This window comes from Microtus pennsylvanicus, chromosome 3 (genome assembly GCF_037038515.1).
Source record: "Microtus pennsylvanicus isolate mMicPen1 chromosome 3, mMicPen1.hap1, whole genome shotgun sequence".
NCBI lineage: Eukaryota > Metazoa > Chordata > Mammalia > Rodentia > Cricetidae > Microtus > Microtus pennsylvanicus.
This window is the reverse complement of record NC_134581.1, coordinates 48282147-48302398: the sequence shown is the minus strand read 5'-3', so window position 1 is coordinate 48302398 and position 20252 is coordinate 48282147. Positions and strand designations below refer to the sequence as shown.

Genomic DNA, 20252 nt, shown 5'->3' with positions numbered 1-20252 from the left:
AGGCAAACCTGGGATACCGGCGGCTCTGGCTCTCAAAATGAAAATAAAAATTACAAAAATAAAAACTAATACTACTTTTATGTATCTGCAAATAATTTTTTATAAAATCCTCATGCTGCTCCATAATGGCTTTAATGTAATTAAAAAATAAACTAATATTTAATATTTCTGCTTTAATTTCTAATTTGTAAATGTAAAAAGTGTTTTGGGGTTTAGTTATTTTTAAATGTGTGAGATCATTGGGGATTTAACTCAGTTGTGTAGAGTCCTTGCTAAGGCCCTGGGTTCCGTCCTCAGCTCCGAGGGAATAAAAAAGACAAAATAGCAAAAAAGACCAAAAAACATAACAGAACAAGGTAACTGGTTCTTGACTCCCTGAACAAGTGTCAGGCATGGGTTCCATCTAAAGGTGTGGACCTTAAATCTAATCAAAAGCAAAAATAAATTTGTAAGATCATTTTGATGTTGTAAAGTTAAGTGAGTATTGCCTTAGTGAATAGTAAATATCCTTAAAATATTTCTTTAGACAAAAAAACAGTTAAGAGACTACTCACTTTCTATCTTGGATCCTGTAAGGTTCCAAAGGCTATTATTATTCATGTTCTTAAATACAGGAAATGTTACAGTTCTCTTGTTTTCTTCTACTTGTCATTAGTTGTTTGGCATTTAGAGTAGAAAACTGGAGAAAAAAGTTGACTAATATAGTTAGATAAATAAATCTAACAGTCTCAAGAAGAAAGCAGAGGGATGGTATCTTAACTTTTATAAAAGTTAGAAACTAGAATCTTTTCAGTTAAGAATATTTTATTTCTTTGGACATAAACCACCTCAATTGATGGTTTGTAGTCCTCGAATCTTACTAGAAAAAAGCCAGTTTGTCTGTTTGTTTGGGAGCCTAGAAATCATACATTTAAATCTCAGCTATCGTTGTGGTCAAAACTAAAATCACAGACTTTTGTTTTGGAATGAATGGTCTTATTTTAGGGGCTTTCACCATGAATATCGAAAACTACTGGTTTTAATTATTTTTATTGATTTAATTTTAATTTATTAAATTATAATTATAGTTTACATTTAATATCATGTTTTATTTGTTTAATTTTTCATAGAATAGCTTTGTGTCTTAGCACTTTTTTCTGGCAAGATTGGGATATATTGCTCTTAATATCATCAATAAAATCAATATGATTCATGATTAATTAATATGAATTATTTCATTTATAGATTTACTTATTTAGTTTTTTGAGACAGGATTTCTCTGTGTAGTCATAGATTTCTTAGAACTCACTTTATAAACCTGGCTGGCCTTGAGTTTATAGAGAGAGGCAGAGGCAGGTGGATCTTTGTGAATTCGAAGCCAGTCTGGTCTAGAGAATGAGTTCCAGGACACCCAGAACTACACTGAGTAACCCTGCCTTAAAAAACAAAACAAACAAACAAACAAACAAACAGAAACCCTCCACATTCTTGTTTGCTATATTTTCTTTTTTCTTGTTTGTTTATTATTTATGCAGTTTTTTTTTTTACTGAATTCTGCTATTTACCTCTCAGCATGTATTGGTCTTACAGATATAAAGTAAGCTTGCATTTCTTTTACTTTAAAAACACTGGATTAGAGTTTGCTACTCAGGTTAGGTAATCAATTTTTAGCTGGGCAGACAGGAATAAATGAGCTTTATTGCTTTCAATTTTGATAGTTGACAATTTTGCCCACTAGTAATTACTTTTGTGCTTTTTTAACTTGTTGAACCATCAAAGGTTTTTATTTTAATGATGTAAATATTCCATTAAATTGCTTTTATACATGTGTTTAAAACAATAATTATAATTATATCCAGTACACGTAATATTCTTTCTTGGAATTTAACAGGGTTATATAACAAACTCTCCACGAGTTGTGTCTAACAACTCTTCAGAGTTACTGTTTGATCTGACCCAGGATACAGGATTATCACATTACCAAGCGGGACCATCACTTTCTATTGCAGGTTGGTGTCACTATTTTTTTTCCTTAAAATAGTTAAACTTGATGGATAATCATATGGAATCACCTTTGTTTTGGAACCCATATCTTTATGTGAACGTATTTATTATATAGACTGCTATAAATAGCTTTTAAGTGTCTTTTTGAGGTTTTATATAAAATCTTCAAAGTCACATTGTACTCATTTTTCCTATGAATTCAACCTTAAAAATTCTTTAAAAAAATCCATGAAGGCTTCAGATAATATAAACATTGTTAAGAAAATTCAGTTTATGTTGCCCCTAGTATAAAAAAAGTATATGGCTGTAATTGAATTCTTTTTTTTTTTTTTTTTTTTTTTGGTTTTTCGAGTTCTCTGAGGCTTTGGAGCCTGTCCTGGAACTAGTTCTGTAGACCAGGCTGGTCTCGAACTCACAGAGATCCGCCTGCCTCTGCCTCCCGAGTGCTGGGATTAAAGGCGTGCGCCACCACCACCTGGCTGTAATTGAATTCTTAATTAGGTTAGCGTCTTTCTAGTTCAGTAAGTGATTTCATTATATAGTTAAGTATGATTTTATGGTGCTGTAAAGTAGCTATAATAAAGAAATAGATTTTGGACTAGTGACATGACTCAGCAGGCAAAGGCACTTGCTTCCAAGCATATTGACCTGAGTTTCCATGCCTGGGACTCACATAGTGGGACGAGAGAACTGACTTGTAGCAAATTGCCCTCTGACCTCCACATGTGTGCTGTGGCATGGCTGTATTTACCATGCTCTCCTTTCCCTCCCCTCCTCTCGTAACTAAAAGGTAATTTAAAGAACTAGTTTTTGAATGTGGCGGTGTACATCTATAATCTCACCTTTTGAGAGGCTGTGGCAGAGGATTATTATCAGTTTGAGGTCAAGCTGGACTATGTAATGATTTCACAGCTATCCTGTGCTACATAGTGGAACTGTGTCTCAAAAACAGAAAGACAAACACTTAGACATAGTAAAAAATGGTCTTTAGACGAGTAATAAATTTATCTATTGATGATTTAAAGTTCCTTTAGTGCATATGATAAGCATTCTTCATTAATTTGAAATATATTAGCATACCATGGAGAAATTTTTGTCTTTGTGAAAATTCCTCATCATCAAGGCAAGTTAGTTCTTAAGCAATAGCTATTTGTATTTATTGAAGTATTTTAACTAAGATGTACAAAATTTTTTGGAATGTTTAGATTGTTTAATAAATAGATTAATGAGGTGTTTAACAGACTTTCCTGCACTTTTTTTTTCATAATAGGGCTTAAGGTGTTTTTCCATTTTAAAAATACCTTATTTGATAAACACGTCTCTGAATGTCACATACATAGTTTACTAAAATGTTTACTAATATCTTGTTAATAAAATAGGTACAAGCGAAAAGAAACGGAGAAAAAAATATTTGTATTAAATCTGGCATTAGGAAGCTCATAGACTTTACTCATAGAAAAAGTCTACAGTCTTGAAACTTCTGGGAAGAAAGAACCAATAAAGACTCCTATTCTCCCTCTCAGCTTTCTACTACAGTGAGTGAAACTTCATTAAGTGGGATAACTAGGAAGTTTTAGGTTTGAACCTCTGCTCTTAAGATTTAATTTTTATCAGATCAGCTGACCTCTTCATAGTTTCGATTTTTTTCATATTAAGAGATGGGGCTATTCATTTTTCTTCTATAATTCATTCAGTTCTCCACATGGAGCAAGGCACCTGAAGATAGCATTTTGATTCTTGCCCTAGTTCACACAGGGCTTTTTTTAATGCCCGCACAAGATAAGTGAAACGTGAATTACATTTATAACAAATGTCAGTATCAGTCAGTGTTGATCTTTCAGTAGCATGATTGACTGACAGATTACTGTCCGTGGAGATTATGGGGTTTGAGTGTGACTGTGAAAGAAAGTAGGATTTTTACTGGCAGAGCTGGAATTATTTTGGGAAGGAGAATAGCACAAGCCTAGCAAAACAGATGAAGGGTCAGAATATAACACACAAGCAGGACCAACTGACATGGCTCAGTTGGTAAAAGCATTTACTTCCAAGTCTTGACAACTTTGATTCCTGGAATCTACATGGTGGAAGGAGAGAACAGACTCACAAATTGTTCTGAGTTTCACCCAAATGCAGTGACTTGTGCATACCCTCACTCATTCACAGAGATAAATAAATAAATGTAAAACAGATTGGAATGAATGCAGTGGTTTTATTTAATGTTGAGATTTCTCATGTTAAATTCTTAAATTGAAGAAGTCTATTTTTACATTATAATCTATTTTATAATTGATTAATTAAAAATGCTACCACCTATATGTTTTCCAAGTAACATAAACATGTTAGTATGATTACACTACCAGAAATCTTTTTCATATATGTGCAGTTTGTCTGTCTCAGATCAAGTGTTTTGAAGATTGTGAGAGAAACCATTATTACTTTGTCTAAAAGATGAAACAGTGACTGGGGCAGACTGCTTGTCCTGGCTTTTTGAACCCATTCTCTTTGGATGGATACCTTGTTCAGCCTAGATATATAGGGAGGGCCTTGGTCCTTCCTCAAAGCAATGTGCCTTACCCTCTCTGAAGAGTGGACGTGGGGTGGGGTAGGGGACAAAGTGGAAGGGATGGGAGGAGGAGAGGGAGTGGGAAGTGAAATTGGTGTGTAAAATGCAAAAAGTTAGTTTGTTTTCTTTTCAAAAAAAATTTAAAAAGATGAAGCAGTGAAATGAACTAGTATAATATTCTTATTTTCTTGGCAAGTTTGTCCTCATTAAAAATACTAATAGCAGATCTTTTGGAATAATTTTATCCTTTAAAGCAAGTTAAGGTATAAAGTGTCTTGTTAGTAATGGTAATTGTTCTTTTTCTTTATGTACCAAGTATTTTAAGGTTCTTTGAATACATTGTTTGACCTTAAAGTAACTGTAAAATAAGGTAGCAAAAACGGAAATTGAAACTCAGAAGTCAAATAAGAATGCATAAGTAGAGACTGACAGATTCTGGGTTTGTTTCTACAGTTAGTGTACAGACGGGGCTACTTAGTGTGCAGTTTGAGAGTCTTTGCTACAATATACATTATATTTTATTTTTAAAAAAGACTTTGTTTGGCTTAGTTAGAGTCTAACTGTCCCTCTTTCTCTTGCTGATACGCTAAGGTTTAATCCTTTAGCGTTATGGTGCTTTAGCTAAATGGGAAATTATTGTTAATAATGAAATATCCATGTAAACAAAGATTCATGCAGAAGTCTAATAAATCAAATAGAGGAGTTTTTTGTTTATTTTTTTACTTTTGGTCAGACACTTCTTAATATAGTCCCTTAAAAGAGACACAGCTCCCTCTCTTGTGCCCTTTCTATTGAATGAGTAAAATATTATTCAGGTATAGAAGTTTCTACTTTGTATATAGCAATAAGTGTGTAATGCCATAAGCTATGAGAGATCACTTTGTTAGGTGGGAAAGGACTAATCACATAAGGCATTTTAGGTAGTTACAAAATTTTATCTGGGCATGATGGTGCACACCTTTAATCCCAGCACTCAGGAGGCAGAGACAGGCAGATCCCTGAGTTCAAGGCCAGCCTGTTCTACAAAGTGAGTTCCAGGGCATCCCAGGTTGCACAGAGAAACTCTGTCTTGGGAAAAAAATGAAAGAAGTTATAGGATCTGTGAATGTTTGGAGCAAATTATTGGGTATGCTCGCCTCTGTGTGTGTGTTTGTGTGTGTGTGTGTGTGTGTGTGTGTGTGTAGTACAAACTTAAATGTATTTAAGCATCTGAAGATTATTGTTGGTTCTTAGGAACTTCAGAATATCTTTCCTCAGTGTCATTATTTTTTTCAAGCCATATTGAGAATGTACTTGCATAGGAAGGCAGTTTCACACATTGATTGAATAAATGTAGTTCTTAGTAAGTTTTTATGCTTTTTCCTTAGACTCTCTAAGTTTGTATCATATAATTTGTTTGCCTTTTTTTTTTTTTTTAATTTTAGGACAGGGTCTTATTATGTAGCCCTGATTGGCTTGGAACTGGTTAGGTAGATCAGACTGGCCTCAAATTCACAAACCTCTGCCTACTTCTGCCTCCCAAGAATTGGAATTAAAGGTGTGTGTGCCACTGTGCCTAGAAATATCACTTAATTTTTATCATTGATATAGTATAGTTATTATCATATATATTAGTTCCCACATATAAACTTAGCTAGTTATGAGCAGCATTTCATAATATTTTAAAATCTTTTTCTACTGTTTAAATCATTTTAGGTTTGAATGAAAGTTCATTTTCATCAAAACGTCCTGGTTCTGACATAAGCAATGTTAACCCAAAAAAGCCTAAACCCAGTGACAATATTTCTGGAGCAGATGCCTCTTCTATAGTCTCTTTAGAAAAGCCTCCATCAGTGATGTCTCTGCAGGTGACACCATCACAAGGTAAATGAGAATAAAATTACTGTAATATTTAAAGGTAAGTTTTGCAACTGTTACAAATTCAGAGACTAATAGTGGTTATTTAAAGTTAAAAAGTGCTGAATTTGGGGCCTGGAGAGATGGCTTATTGGATATGAGCACTTAAGAACTTTTGCAGAAAACCTGGGTTTGATCCCCAGCATTCACATTGAGTGGCTTACAACCATCAGCTAATTCCATGGAGCTTCAGGGTGCCAAACATTGTCCTCTGGCCACCCCACAGCCATCAACACAAATGTGACATTCATGTACACGTGTGTGTGTACCCAGAAATAATTAAAAATAATTCGGAAAAAAAGCCCTGAAAAGTGATGCGTTTTATTTCATAATTGATCTGAATTCATTTTAGGTGCAAATTGCTCATCAAATCAATCTAAAAATGGAACAACTTTTCCAAGAGCATGTCCTAAGTGTAATATTCACTTCAATCTTTTGGATCCTCTGAAAAATCACATGACGGTAAAATTTTTTTAGATTCTAATTTGAAAAAGTTTGAAAAATCTCTAAAAATGTTAATGACCAATTTATAGTAAATTTTGGTTTGTTCAAACACTTTATTTAGGTATGAAATCTTATATTGGATATATTCATAGTGAGTGCTTAGGTAAAAATTTATATTCAAAATGATTCTATAAGAAAGGCATGTGGTGGCACATGCCTTTAATCCCAGTATTTGTGAGGCAGAGGCAGATGAATCTCTGAATTCAAGACCGGCCTGATCTACAGGACAGTCAGAGCTACACAGAGAAATCCTGTTTCAAAAAACAAACAAACAAACAAAAAACAAAGAGAGATATATAATATTTACTTATTGTATTCTGATTTTAAACACAATATACTGATTAAGCCATTCAGATTTGTAAAACACTTTAATTTAAAAATTCTATGCTGTGTGTATGTATATATGCTAATGTATGTATTCTGCATTAGATGATGAAGATCTAAGATACACATATATTTTCAGTATTCAGATATAAACTTCAAATGCTCATGTTTTTCACTTGAAATATTATTTTGATAAAGTTCAGAATATAGTTTGCACAATTATTACAGATTTGTTTCAAGTTTAATAGTAAGCTTTTGATTTAGATTTTTAAGGAAATTTGGAAGTATTTATGAAGTATAAACTTTAGTTAAGACTTCCTTCAAATATTAGCTTTTACTATGCTCTTTTGTGCCTTTATAAAATGTTATGTAATCTTGTTCCTACTATAAATGACTGGAAGGCAAAGATAAGAAGAACAGCAATATAGAGTACAAAAGGAAGTGAATGAGGGAAAAGAATTAAGTACCTATTAACAATTTTTTATTCATAATTTTCAAAAACAAACAAAACCAGGAGGAACTCACTGGCAGTTCATGGGGAAAGGGGAGACATATTGGTCAATGGTATAGCCACTGGCTAAATTGCCCATACTACTGTTCATAACCCTTTACTCATGAAAGTAATCCTACTCAAACTTACTGAGCTTGAAAAGTAAGCACAAAGAAAGCTGAAGGCAGGAGGACGACTTACTACTTATTGGGAACAGGCAAAGTAGGAAGAAGGACAAGAGAGGATAATGAGGGTTGAATGTGATCAAAATATATTATGTACAAATATGAAAATGTCATATTGAAACCCATGCTTAGGAACAATTAATAGACAAAAAACTTAAAAAATTCCAAACCTCGTCTCTTTTATTCAGAATTATATTTGATTTATCCTACTTCCAGCTCCCAGAATGTAGCCTTGTGAACTGTCCTTCATGCTTCACTCATACAGGAAAATTATCCTGTTAAAGGAATTTCCACTTTCTTTGTAATGTTTTGATGAGACTTAATGACAGTTTATATGTTTGATGTTAGAGATAGAGGGGCAAAAGGGAGTACATTAGTTCTGCTTACTCATTTTTTGACCAGGTATTATAATCATATGATTCATAAAAGCCTACACAGGGATGCTAGTGAGGAATCTGGCCCCAATTCACATCTGCCTGATTCATAAGGTAGTCCTTAAAATAACTTCGTATTAGTTTGCTTTATGTACTCTGGTTTTCTTTTTGTGTTTACAGGTAAATATAAAATGTTTTTATTTCCCCCTATTAAATGTACAGATTTTATTATACTGTATAATCTTCTTGGCCTAATTGGCTTTCTGTTGCTGTGATGGAAACATCATGATTAAAAGTAATGTAGAAAAGAAAGGTTGTCTGTCAGCTTACATTCAGACTATCATGAAGGGAAGTCAGCGCAGGAACCTAGAGGCAGGAACTGAAGCAGAGACCTTGGAAGAAGGTTGCCTACTGGCTTGCCTCACATGACTTGCTCAGTTGACCTTATTATCCAACACAGGACTACTTGCACATGTATGGCACTGCCCCTAGTAGGCTAGCCACACCCACATCAGTCCTTAAGAAAAAAATTGCCTCACAGACTCCTATACAGTCCAGTGTCATGGAGGCATTTTCTCAATTGAAGTTTCCATTTTTCAAATGACTCTAGTTTGTGTCAAGTTTACAAAAAGCTAATCCTGCACTTGGAAAGATTGATGACCTCTGTCCTAAATGTGTGTGTGTTTTAATATCTTTTAGAATTATTTATGATTACTTTTATTGGAAATTGCCAAATGCCATGTAATATTCAAATAGTAGAACACCAGAGCATTTTATGAAAGTAACATAATTCATGCAATGTGTATTTATGTATTTTCTTGTATATTTTATTCTTGTATACTTTATTTCATAATGGGCATATACACAGTCATCAAATCTAGGAAGGGTACATTTAAAACCATGGGGCAATATTTTGGCACAGAAAGACAAAAACTACATGATCTAAAAAAGTTATCTCAGAAGTAGAAATATTTTTAGTCTAAGGAGGTCAAAGATGGAGTTGGAGAGGTTAACAGCTAATACTCTGTTGTAGTTATATCGGAGGTAAGTTCTTACGTTGTTTAAGAATATAGCACAGTAGGGCATAACATTAACCCATTAGTAATTAGAAGACTCTGCATCCAATTTTCCTGTGATAGTTGTGATTTTCTTTCCCCATAGGAGTTCTAAATAAGATAGTGCTTTGTTTGTCAAAATAATGCCATTGATACATATTTATAATATATAAATTTTAAGTAAGTTCATTCTTTTAATCTGCCTCCTGACACTTGTCTTTTTGAGACTGAATCCAGAGCCTTGTGCATGCTGGACAAGTTCTCTTACCATTGACTCAGCCACAGCTCTTGAGTGATTTTCTATAGTAGAGTCAGATTGCTCCATATTGTGCTTCTTTTCCTTAGGATTAAAAGTAGCATTATCCTTATAAAAGTCCTTAGAAATAGCTTGATGTTCCTAATTTTGAGTTCATATATTTTAACATGTACCTTAGGAAAAATCTAGAAATAAGGCTGGAACTTTAGACTCAGCACTCAGAAGCAGAGGCAGGCAAATCTTTGTGAAATCAAGGCCAGACTGGTTTATTTAGTAAATTGCCAGCCAGTTCTGTCTCAAAAAAGAAATACAGAAACATAATAAACCCTTTCTTGCCTCACTTTGTAAATTAAAAGAAAGTGGGGGAGGAGGTTGTGCTTCCATTTTATCAATGGAAAAAAAAGATAGTCTTTTAGGATACTGATGTACTTAGCCCTGTCTGAACTGGAAGTCTCTGTATAGACCAGGCTGGCCTTGAACTCACATAAGTCCACCTGCTTCTGCCCCCTGAGTGCTGGGATTAAAGGTGTAAGCCTTTATGCTCAGTTAAAATGGACTTATTTTAATTTTGTTTATGAGTACAACCTTAACTCATGAGTATAAATTAGTTATGTTCCTCTCTGAGTCAGTTTTATTCAGTATTTTTCCTACTTTTTTTGATGTTTTTACTTTTGTAGGTATAGAAATTCAAAAGTTACGGTATATGAAGATAGTTCAAACAATCTGTTCCTTACAGGAGTACCTAATCTCCAGAACCCACATTTAAAAAGATCTAGGTGGTGTTCATGTTGAGGTGCCAAGCTAGATAGCTGGTGCTTGAGGAATGGCAGCAAACTTGTTGTCTGGCCTGCATATACATGTGAATGTATAAATGCTCACACCCACATGTACACACCTGCATTTACATACACAGTATAAATGTTGACCATGAAATGAAGCAGAAATAATGTAACCTTGTCGAAGATGCTGTACATCTGTCTATCACAGGCCTGGCTCCTCATGTTAGACTGAATATTTGATGAATGATAACGATGGAAAGACTTACATGTGACAAAAGAGGAAGTGGATGTTGTAACCATAGGACAGAATAATTAAGATTTTCAGATGCTGGTTTAATAGCACACTTAAGAAGCTTTTTGTTATAAAACAATTACCTGTGTCTCTTAAAAAACAAAAAGCAGAAACAACTTCTTGGGCTTCTACCTGTAGACATTGTGGTCCCAGGAATTACCATTTCTATTTATTTATTAATTGGATTTTTGAGGCAGGGTTCCTGCCTGTCCTGGAACTCTAGACCAGGCTGGCCTTGAACGCTTGCCTCTGCCTTCCAAGAGTAGAGTAAAGGCCTCTCAAGTGTAGAGATTAAAGGCATGTGCCCCCATCAGGCGGGAATTACCATTTTAATGAGCACCTCTGAATTTTCTGATGCAGATTTTTCTAGGTTTGCCCTTGAAGAAAAAAATACTAAAAAGCCCTACAACTGAAAATTATATACAATAAGTAACTTACTTATTTTTATTTATTTATTTTGGTTTTTCAAGACAGTGTTTCTCTGTGGTTTTGGAGCCTGTCCTGGAACTTGCTCTTATAGACCAGGCTGGTCTCGAACTCACAGAGATCCGCCTGCCTCTGCCTCCTGAGTGCTGGGATTAAAGGCGTGCGCCACCACCACCCGGCACTTACATATTTTTAAAATGTACATATATGGAAAATTTCATATTATAACTATTTATGTGATAACTTGATTTTATTACTGAGAACTAAATTTCATCTTCAAATATTTGAGCATTCTGGATTCCAAGATGTAGCAGATGCATTTGTTTTTGTGTCCCAAACCATTTTTTAGTACCCATGAAATTAGGGAATGGCATTCGAGCTCTGTAAAAGTCTAGTTTTAGCTAATTTAGGAAGTTGCAGCCTAGGTTTTTTTTTTTTTTTTGGAGATAGGTTTTTCTGTGTATCCTTGGCTGTCTTGGCTCTTCTGGCACTCACTAGGCTTGCTTCTGCCTCCTGAGTGCTGGGATACACCACTCCTGTCCAGGAGGAAGATTTCATATAACCGGACACATCAAAGCATGTACCACTAACCTTCCTCCTGTATTACTGACATGGTTATGAAATGAATGAATTTTGGTTAAGAAACAAATGACTATTAAACATGTATCTAAGCAGGCATATTGCATGGGAAAAGTTTAAAAGCTATAGCCAAGTTTTAGTGTTAAGGTTTTTTTCATCTCTTTTTAAATTTTTGTTTTGTTAAGATAATGTTTATGGGCTGGCGAGATGGCTCAGCTGTTAAAGGTGCTTGCCGCCAAACCTGACGACTTGAGTTTGATCCCTGGAACCCACATGGTGGAAGGAAAGAACCGACGTCCGCAGGTTGTCCTCTGACCTCCACAAGTGCACTGTGGCACTCACACGTCCATACATAATGCACACACTAAACAAATAGTCTACTCTAAAAAAAAAAAGATGTTTACTTTTCTAAACGTTTTAGAATATTCACCACAGAATTTTACTGTTTCTTCCAGATATCTTATCAAGCATAGTTTTATGTGGTTTACTCTTAGTTGAAAACATAATTGTTTTTGCTATAATTTTGTAATTAATAAGACATCTTTTTTTTCTCTTCTAGTATTGTTGTCCAGACATGATAAATAACTTTTTGGGATTGACTAAAATAGAAATTTCAAATACAACAAATGACACTAAAGCTCTTGATTCAGAGAAAGGAAAATTGATCATGTTAGTTAATGACTTTTATTATGGAAAACATGAAGGAGATGTCCAAGAAGAACTGAAGACTCACACAACCTTTAAATGCTTCAGTTGTTTGAAAGTTCTCAAAAATAATATTAGGTATGTAAATAGGAATTTCTATTTAATGAAAATCGAAATGTTAGAGATGTTACCATTGTGTCTTTATCATACACTGTCTTGCCATTCTAGATAGCAATTTCAGTATGTTCTCCTTTGTTGTATTTTCAGATTCTCCTCTTAAATCCTGCTATTTTTGTCTTTCTTTCATATGGCTTAAGAAAGGACAAAGATTATTTTAATTTGAATCAAAATGAACTTATTAGTGATTTAGGAATTTATTGTGTGTTTTGAATTTTCTAATGTCTCTGAATAATATAATTTCTTCACAATACAAGAAGTACTTCTTCAGAAGGTTTCAGATTGACTTTCTCCTTACTAATACTATTTGATGCTCAAACCTCCCACTTTATATTTATCATCTTTATTGTATATATCTTATAGGAATTGACCGCTTTAGAGAAGTACTACTAGAAGACGTGTCTGTCTTAATTTTAAAATTTAAATAAAAATTAGATATATCATTCTCAATGGAATTTAAAAATTTTTATATACAAATGTTTTTGAGTTTTAGCAATTTATACTTGTATTCTTTGAGTGGCCTATGTTATAAAAATAGCACCTTTGCCAGGCAGGCAGATCTCTGTGAGTTCGAGGCTAGCATGGGTGTGTAGAATGAATTCCTGGACAACCACAGGTCTACAGAGAGAAACTTTGTCTCAGAAAACAGAAAACAAAACCAAAAAAACTTAGAAGAATAACAAGAAGTCACCAGGCAGTGATGGTACACACCTTTAATCATAGCTCTTGGGAGGCAAAGGCAGGCGGATCTTTGTAAATTCGAGGTCTGCCTGGTCTACAGAATGAGTTTTAGGACAGCCAGAACTACATAAAGAAAAATCCTGTTTTGAAAAACCAAAAAGAAGAAAAAAAGCAAAGAGATATGTTGAATGATGGTTTTCATATATTATATAGTCTAAATTTTTTATTTTATTAGGTAAGACTTTTTTCTACTCTTTCATAAAAACTTTCAAATATTCACCAAGAATTTTAAAGTTTTACATTGGACACTTGCCACCTTGTGTCTTCTACCCTTATTATAGTTGTTTTATTGTTTTCCTTTGTCTTTCTTTTAAACAATCTTATTTTTTAAAAATTAAGCTGTTGATGAAAACTGATTTTTCTTTTATGTACATTTCATAATAAGATACAGACCTGAGTATACTTATTTTAGATAAGTTGTACTTCAGGAGTAGATATGGGACAAATTTGGAGAGAGATGAGAATATAATAATAACATACACAAAACTCAACTCTCAAAAATGAATGAAAAGATTATTGTATACAAATACACATACATTTACCATATCTTTTACATTTATTAAAAATCTTGTGACTTAGCATTTTATACACCAACAGTTACCTCTTCAGCTCCAGGGTTCATTCATTTTTATGCTTCTGTGGCTCGCTGATACAATGATGCTCACAGGCTTTTTTTTTTTTGTGTGTGTGTGTGTGATTTTGTATATTCCCCAAGCTCTTACACTACTTCACCTTCTTCAAGAGCTAGTGGTCCCAGTAGTTTGGCAGGGAAGTTGTGCTTTGGAAGCAGTCTTGAAGTAGACCTCCACCACTGAGTTCCGTATTCTGTCAGGAGATAGGGTATAAACTGTCTTCTTCTGTCACCACGTTAATGGCCACACTTTTATGGTCAAAGCGACCGCCGTGGCCAATTCTGTGGATGTAGTTTTCCCTGTTGGTGGGAAGGTCATAATTGATGACTAGGGAGACCTGCTGCACATCAATGCCTCTGGCCTAGGTCAAGAAAGATGATAGAGCTGTCAGAAGATAATCTACCCAGACTGATTTGGCATACATGTAGGCGGACAAAGGCAACAAGCAACCCTTGTTCCCCAGACCTCAGGCATGTCAGATTTTCTTCCAAGTTGCTACGTTCCTGAAAGGGGCACTAGTCAGCCCTTTGGAGAGGGAATCACCTTGGACTCAAAGTGTAATTCAACCTGCTTTGAAGAGATACTATGTTTTAGAGATAGGGGGAAAAAAAAGGACGTCACAGCCTTCATGATGGCTGTTCTCTGGATTGATAACATTATCATATAATTTCATGGTCATTTCTTTTGAAGCCTCCAACTGAATAATTTACTAATAGTTGACCCATTCTGAAAATTATTTTGCTCAAGTAATATTACTTTCCAATTAAGCCAAAAGTTTAAGTAAGTACTTTTAAATAGGTATACCATACTCTATACTTAGGGTCATAGTTCTGCTCATCAGAAGCCTGTAGGGATGCTGAAATAGCAAAGTGTAAAACTAAAAAATGGAGATTGTCTTACAAAGGACACAGTATGCAAAATGAACAGTTTGTGCGAACGATAAACAGTGTCACTAAATAAAATGAAAAGTTACAATTGCAGGCATTAGAACTGCTCTTATGCATTTTAAAACAAAGTAAAAAATACTAGTAGCTGGAATTTACTGTGTATCTTCAAGATCTTAAAGGATTTTCCCCATGACTCTAGCTGCTTTTGCTGATAGGATTCTCTTCCACTATTAAATTTTACAGTGTGAATAGTCCTTAATAATGTAGACAACCCTGCCATTTTATCTAAAAACAGTCATCTGAAACTAGTGACATTTGAGAACAAAGATTAAAAAGTGTCCACTTGAGGTCATTATTTAAGACATGCACTTTTCTAGAGAAATTGAAGATTCTAGATTTTGAATAGTATTCACAATTTTATTTATAATGGGGTTTGAGATCTTCTTTTGAGTGTTTTAATTTGAATCTTTGCACCTGTTGACAATCTTTTACAGGTTTATGAACCACATGAAACACCATTTGGAACTTGAGAAGCAGAGCAGCGAGAGCTGGGAGAAGCACACCACTTGCCAGCACTGCTACCGCCAGTTTCCCACGCCCTTCCAGCTGCAGTGCCACATCGAGAGCACACACACGCTTCATGAGTTTTCTAGTGAGTTAACGCTGCCTTTCAGTTTCGAGTGTTTCTTTACTGTTGAAGTTACGCAGTCTTGAGAAAATATTGCAGAAATAGAAACAAGAAACAGACTTTGAATTTTGGGGTCAAAATTCAAAAAGTTAACTTACTTCAACAGTTTCAGTTGAAATTCCAGATGTGAGTCATGTATTGCTACATGAACTCAGGTTATTTGGTACTGAGACAATAGGATGATGAACATGCATTTGCAGTAGTGCTAAAAGAGGAATTAGAGGACTTGCACTGGGTTTTTTGTGTGTATGATTGCTCACGACCTCTCACTGCTGCTCCATTTACTTTTAGATAAAAATGAATGAACCTTTATATTTATGTATTAAAATGTTGTAATAACTTTATTCCTTCTATTTATAGCCATTTGTAAAATCTGTGAGCTCTCGTTTGAAACTGAACAGATTCTTTTACAACATATGAAGGATAATCATAAACCTGGTGAAATGCCGTATATCTGCCAGGTACATCCATCCATGTTTTATAGTGTTCTTTACTATTTGTTGTTTTGGTGTTAAGATTTGTAGTTGTTAGACAAATTGTTAGAAATCTTTGTAGTTAAGGGACCAACGTTAAACATTTAATTTTAGAGAGATTACAGTCTCTCACAGCCAGTCAACTCTCCCATTGTGGCAAGTCAGCAAAATGAGAGTAGGAGAATGAATGGATGTGTTCGTGTTCCAATAAAACTTTAAGGACTACGATTTTTGAATTTTAGCTAATTTTCATGTGTGGTGAAATATATTGGTCTTTTTTTTGTTTGCTTTTTGAGACAGGGTTTCTCTGTGACTTTGGAGCCTGTCCTGGAACTAGCTCTGTAGACCAGGCTGGTCTCGAACTCACAGAGATCCGCCTGCCTCTGCCTCCCAAGTGCTGGGATTAAAGATGTGCACCACCATTGCCCGGCCTATTGGTCTTTTTTTTACCATTTAGGTAAAAAGGGTAGCTAAAATTAAAGTCCCTCCTACTTAGTTTACGAATGTAAAGTCTCTTGCATATTTCATACATTACATGAGGGGAAGATAGTGAACTTTATTTGGCCAGAGGCTGCTGTTTGCTCCTGGACACTAGAAAGAGAGAAGCCTGATCAGAAAAATAGATGTGGATTTACGATTTACTTTACCCTAGAGGGAATAGTGCATCCATATGACCAATGTGAAAATGCTTAGTTATACAGAGCCTGTCATGTGCTTTGGTACAAGTATTTCTTCAGAATTTGAAGGAATAGGAAAGCTGGAGGGAGATGAATTGCCACTTTCATAGCTTGGAGGCTGTATTTATAATCTGATGGCAAGTACCGTTTTATGCAGAGATAAAGTATTTTATAGGACTCCACAACTTCCAGAAGGTTCCAAAGCTTCAAAATTCAAGAGAAGACGGGGTGGCAGGGAAGTGATGTGATAAAAATGAAGGTATCCGGGCTGGAGAGATGGCTCAGTGGTTAAGAGCACTACCTGCTCTTCCAGAGGTCCTGAGTTCAATTCCCAGCAACCACATGGTGGCTCACAATCATCTGTAATGAGATCTGGTGCCCTCTTCTGGCCTGCAGGCATACATGCAGACAGAATACCAAGAATACTGTATACATAATAAATAAATAAATCTTTAAAAAAAATGAAGGTATCTATTATATTTAGGAAGCAGTCTTGAGTTCTGAAGGATCATCCTATTCTGACTTTTAGTGCTTTCGTTAGTGAGCTTCTTGCAGGGATAGGCATCAGAGCTGGATATTGGTAGTATATAATCTAACAAGTGATTCTTTGTCACTTTGTACTTTCAAATCAATTACAAACTTTCCATTTCAACTTAATGTTTTTCATTTCTAGGTTTGCAATTATAGATCATCATTATTTTCTGATGTAGAATCTCATTTTAGAACATCGCATGAAAACACTAAGAATTTGCTATGTCCATTTTGCCTTAAAGTTATTAAAATTGCCACACCGTATATGCATCATTACATGAAGCATCAGGTGAGTTTAGTAATTTTTACTTTTTCATGTTACTTGATTATCACTCAGAATATTCAGTTTGTTCTTCAAAGGAACTTGTTCCATGTATACAAGTGATTTAAATTATGTATAGAACAATGGCAATGGGTTTCTGATTCTACTGCACATACTGGCTTTGTGGGAGCCTAGGCAGTTTGGATGCTCAACTTACTAGACCTGGATGGAGGTGGGGGTTCCTTGGACTTCCCACAGGGCAGGGAACCCTGATTGCTCTTCGGGCTGATGGGGGGGGACCTAATTGGGGGAGGGGGAGGGAAATGGGAGGCGGTGGGGGGGAAGAGACAAATCTTTAATAAATAAATAAATTAAAAAAAAACAAAAATATGTATAGAATCACTTGTAAAACTTCCATGTCTTTCTTTCTTTTCTAATTTTCTCATGGCCTATAAATAGTGATGAGTCTCAGAGACGACAAGGAATAGGAAGCCTAGGATTTAGACAAAACAAAAGGCAAATGGAATATGGGAAAGATTGGCTACTTCAGGGTCTCAGTAGATGTGGGAATGATTTTGAAGTACCCTCTCAAGAGGAAAAAAAGTGAGTTAGAATTGAAAGAATCAAGATAGAGAATTCTTAATCTTGTTTATATCTTTGTCTTGTGTTTTCACCCCATTGTCCAGATCCTGATGTTGTCATTACAGACCTAGGGTAACATTTCACAGTATTATGACAATGCTCCCTCAGCATTTGGAACTCTGCCAGAGCATAGCTTGTTTCCTGAATGACTTCTGCTAGCTTTAGCTATGTGATGTCTGGAACTCATCATTGGTTGTTCCTTACTTCTCTGATGTGATACTTAGTGGTTCTTTTCCTGGAGCAATTAAACCATCTTTTAAGTTAAAAATGTTGCTGAAAAGCCGGGCGGTGGTGGCGCACGCCTTTAATCCCAGCACTTGGGAGGCAGAGGCAGGCGGATCTCTGTGAGTTCGAGACCAGCCTGGTCTACAGAGCTAGTTCCAGGACAGGCTCCAAAAAGCCACAGAGAAACCCTGTCTCGAAAAACCAAAGAAAAAAAAAATGTTGCTGAAACACTGAAACCTGTCTTAGCAACGATGCCTTTCTTGGAATCAGAAACCCATGTCTACACTGGATCTGGTGGTGTGGTCAGGTTTTGTCAGCTCACTGCAAAGCTCAGTGTATTTGTACTTTTTAAAGTCTGCCCACCAGGTTTTCCCATTGTCATGTACTTGTCTGTTGGGTTCAGTTAGAAAATCATGAAATTGGGAACTGATGTGAGTGAGTATACAGAAAAACATTTCTGGGAGATGAACTAACTCATGTGAACTGTCTTTTTCAGCCTGTTTAGTTTCTGATTCTTGGCCGTATTTTCTGTTTTAATTCATCCTCTTTGAGTACACAATAAATGAATTTGTGTTGCGTGCATCTGTGAAAAAAATCTACTGAATCATGCTTATAAAATAATCATAAGATGAAGTTAGAACTATAGCACCTTACTATTATTTACTGCTTTGAGCATTGTAACTGTTGTCTGTTGTTGTTTTTTTTTAATTAATTTAAAAAATCTTTTTTTAGCTGGGTGGTGATAGCATATGCCTTTAATTCCAGCACTCGAGAAGCAGAGGCAGGTGGATCTCTGTAAGAGAAAAAAATTTTTTCTTTAATGTATGTTGTTATTTTGCCTGTATCGAAGTCCGTGCACCATGTGTGTGCCTGGCACCTGCAGAGAGCAGAAAAAGGCTTCCATTGGATCCTCTAGAACTGAAGTTACAGATGCTTGTGAGCACCATGTAGGTCCTCTGGAAGAGAAGGCAGCGCTCTTAACTGAAGACATCTCTTCAGCTCCTTTTAAAATGCTGTGTTGACATGTAACAATTGTGTATTTTGTGAAATACTGTGTGCTAATTTGATACAATATACAGTGTGCAGTAAGCAGGTCAAGAGTAATAACATTCTCCTCAGTCCTTTAATATTAGTGCTTATTATTTGTACTCAGCAATCATGAGTGACTAATGGCAATCATGTTGGGCAGCACAGCCACAGAATGCTTTCTTACTATAGGAAGTTTATTGAATAATACTGCTTTCATTTCTTCGAAATGTCCCTTTAAATTTATTTGGTTTTAGAGAGGTCATGTTAGTCATTTTATCCACATACAGACCAATGGGAAATAGCAATTTTTTAAAAATGTTTATTCATTATGTATACTATATTCTGTCTGCATGTATGCCTGCAGGCCAGAAGAGGGCACCAGAACTTTTTACAGATGGTTGTGAGCCACCATGTGGTTGCTGGGAATTGAACTCAGGACCATTGGAAGAGCAGGCAATGCTCTTAACCACTGAGCCATCTCTCCAGCCCGGAAATAGCAAAATTTAAAAAATAACAGTTAAAAAATTATATGTATGTGTGTGGATATGTGCATATGGTAGGTATTGAACTTGGGTCCTTTGGAAGAGAAGTATGAACAGTTAACTGCTGAACCATCTCTTTAACCTCCAAATAACATTTTTTTCTACATAAAAACACATAATAACTAAATTTTAGTGTCAGGTTAGATGGTTGGCTTAAGACTAAAAGACATTTCATATCATTATTTATTTATTTATTTATTTATTTATTTATTTATTTATTTATTTATTTCCGAGACAGGGTTTCTCTGCAGCTTTGGGTGGTAGCCATCAAACCCAGGTTCTCTGGAAGAACAGCTCGTCCTCAACCCTTGTGTTTGATTGCCACATAACAGATACACTCTTGAGATCCAATACTAATTAATACAAGTTTTAAAAATGAAATGCTTCTTTGATAG

General features: G+C 35.2%; 1 protein-coding gene and 1 non-coding gene across 4 annotated transcripts in view; one reads left to right on the top strand and one right to left on the bottom strand.

The window, feature by feature from the left end:
- Znf280d (zinc finger protein 280D) overlaps positions 1 to 20252 on the top strand; it is an 81760-nt gene that overhangs the window by 22446 nt on the left and 39062 nt on the right. For all 3 annotated transcript variants that reach the window (XM_075965301.1, XM_075965300.1, XM_075965302.1), the window contains exons 7-13: positions 1871 to 1988; positions 6242 to 6409; positions 6795 to 6904; positions 12266 to 12489; positions 15283 to 15440; positions 15837 to 15937; positions 17300 to 17446. In XM_075965301.1, coding sequence (XP_075821416.1) covers positions 1871 to 1988; positions 6242 to 6409; positions 6795 to 6904; positions 12266 to 12489; positions 15283 to 15440; positions 15837 to 15937; positions 17300 to 17446 — 1026 coding nt within the window. The remainder of the gene's footprint in view (positions 1 to 1870; positions 1989 to 6241; positions 6410 to 6794; positions 6905 to 12265; positions 12490 to 15282; positions 15441 to 15836; positions 15938 to 17299; positions 17447 to 20252) is intronic.
- On the bottom strand, positions 14322 to 14451 carry LOC142847434 (small nucleolar RNA SNORA67). The gene has a single exon (XR_012910188.1). It is a non-coding gene; the product is annotated as a small nucleolar RNA SNORA67 (small nucleolar RNA).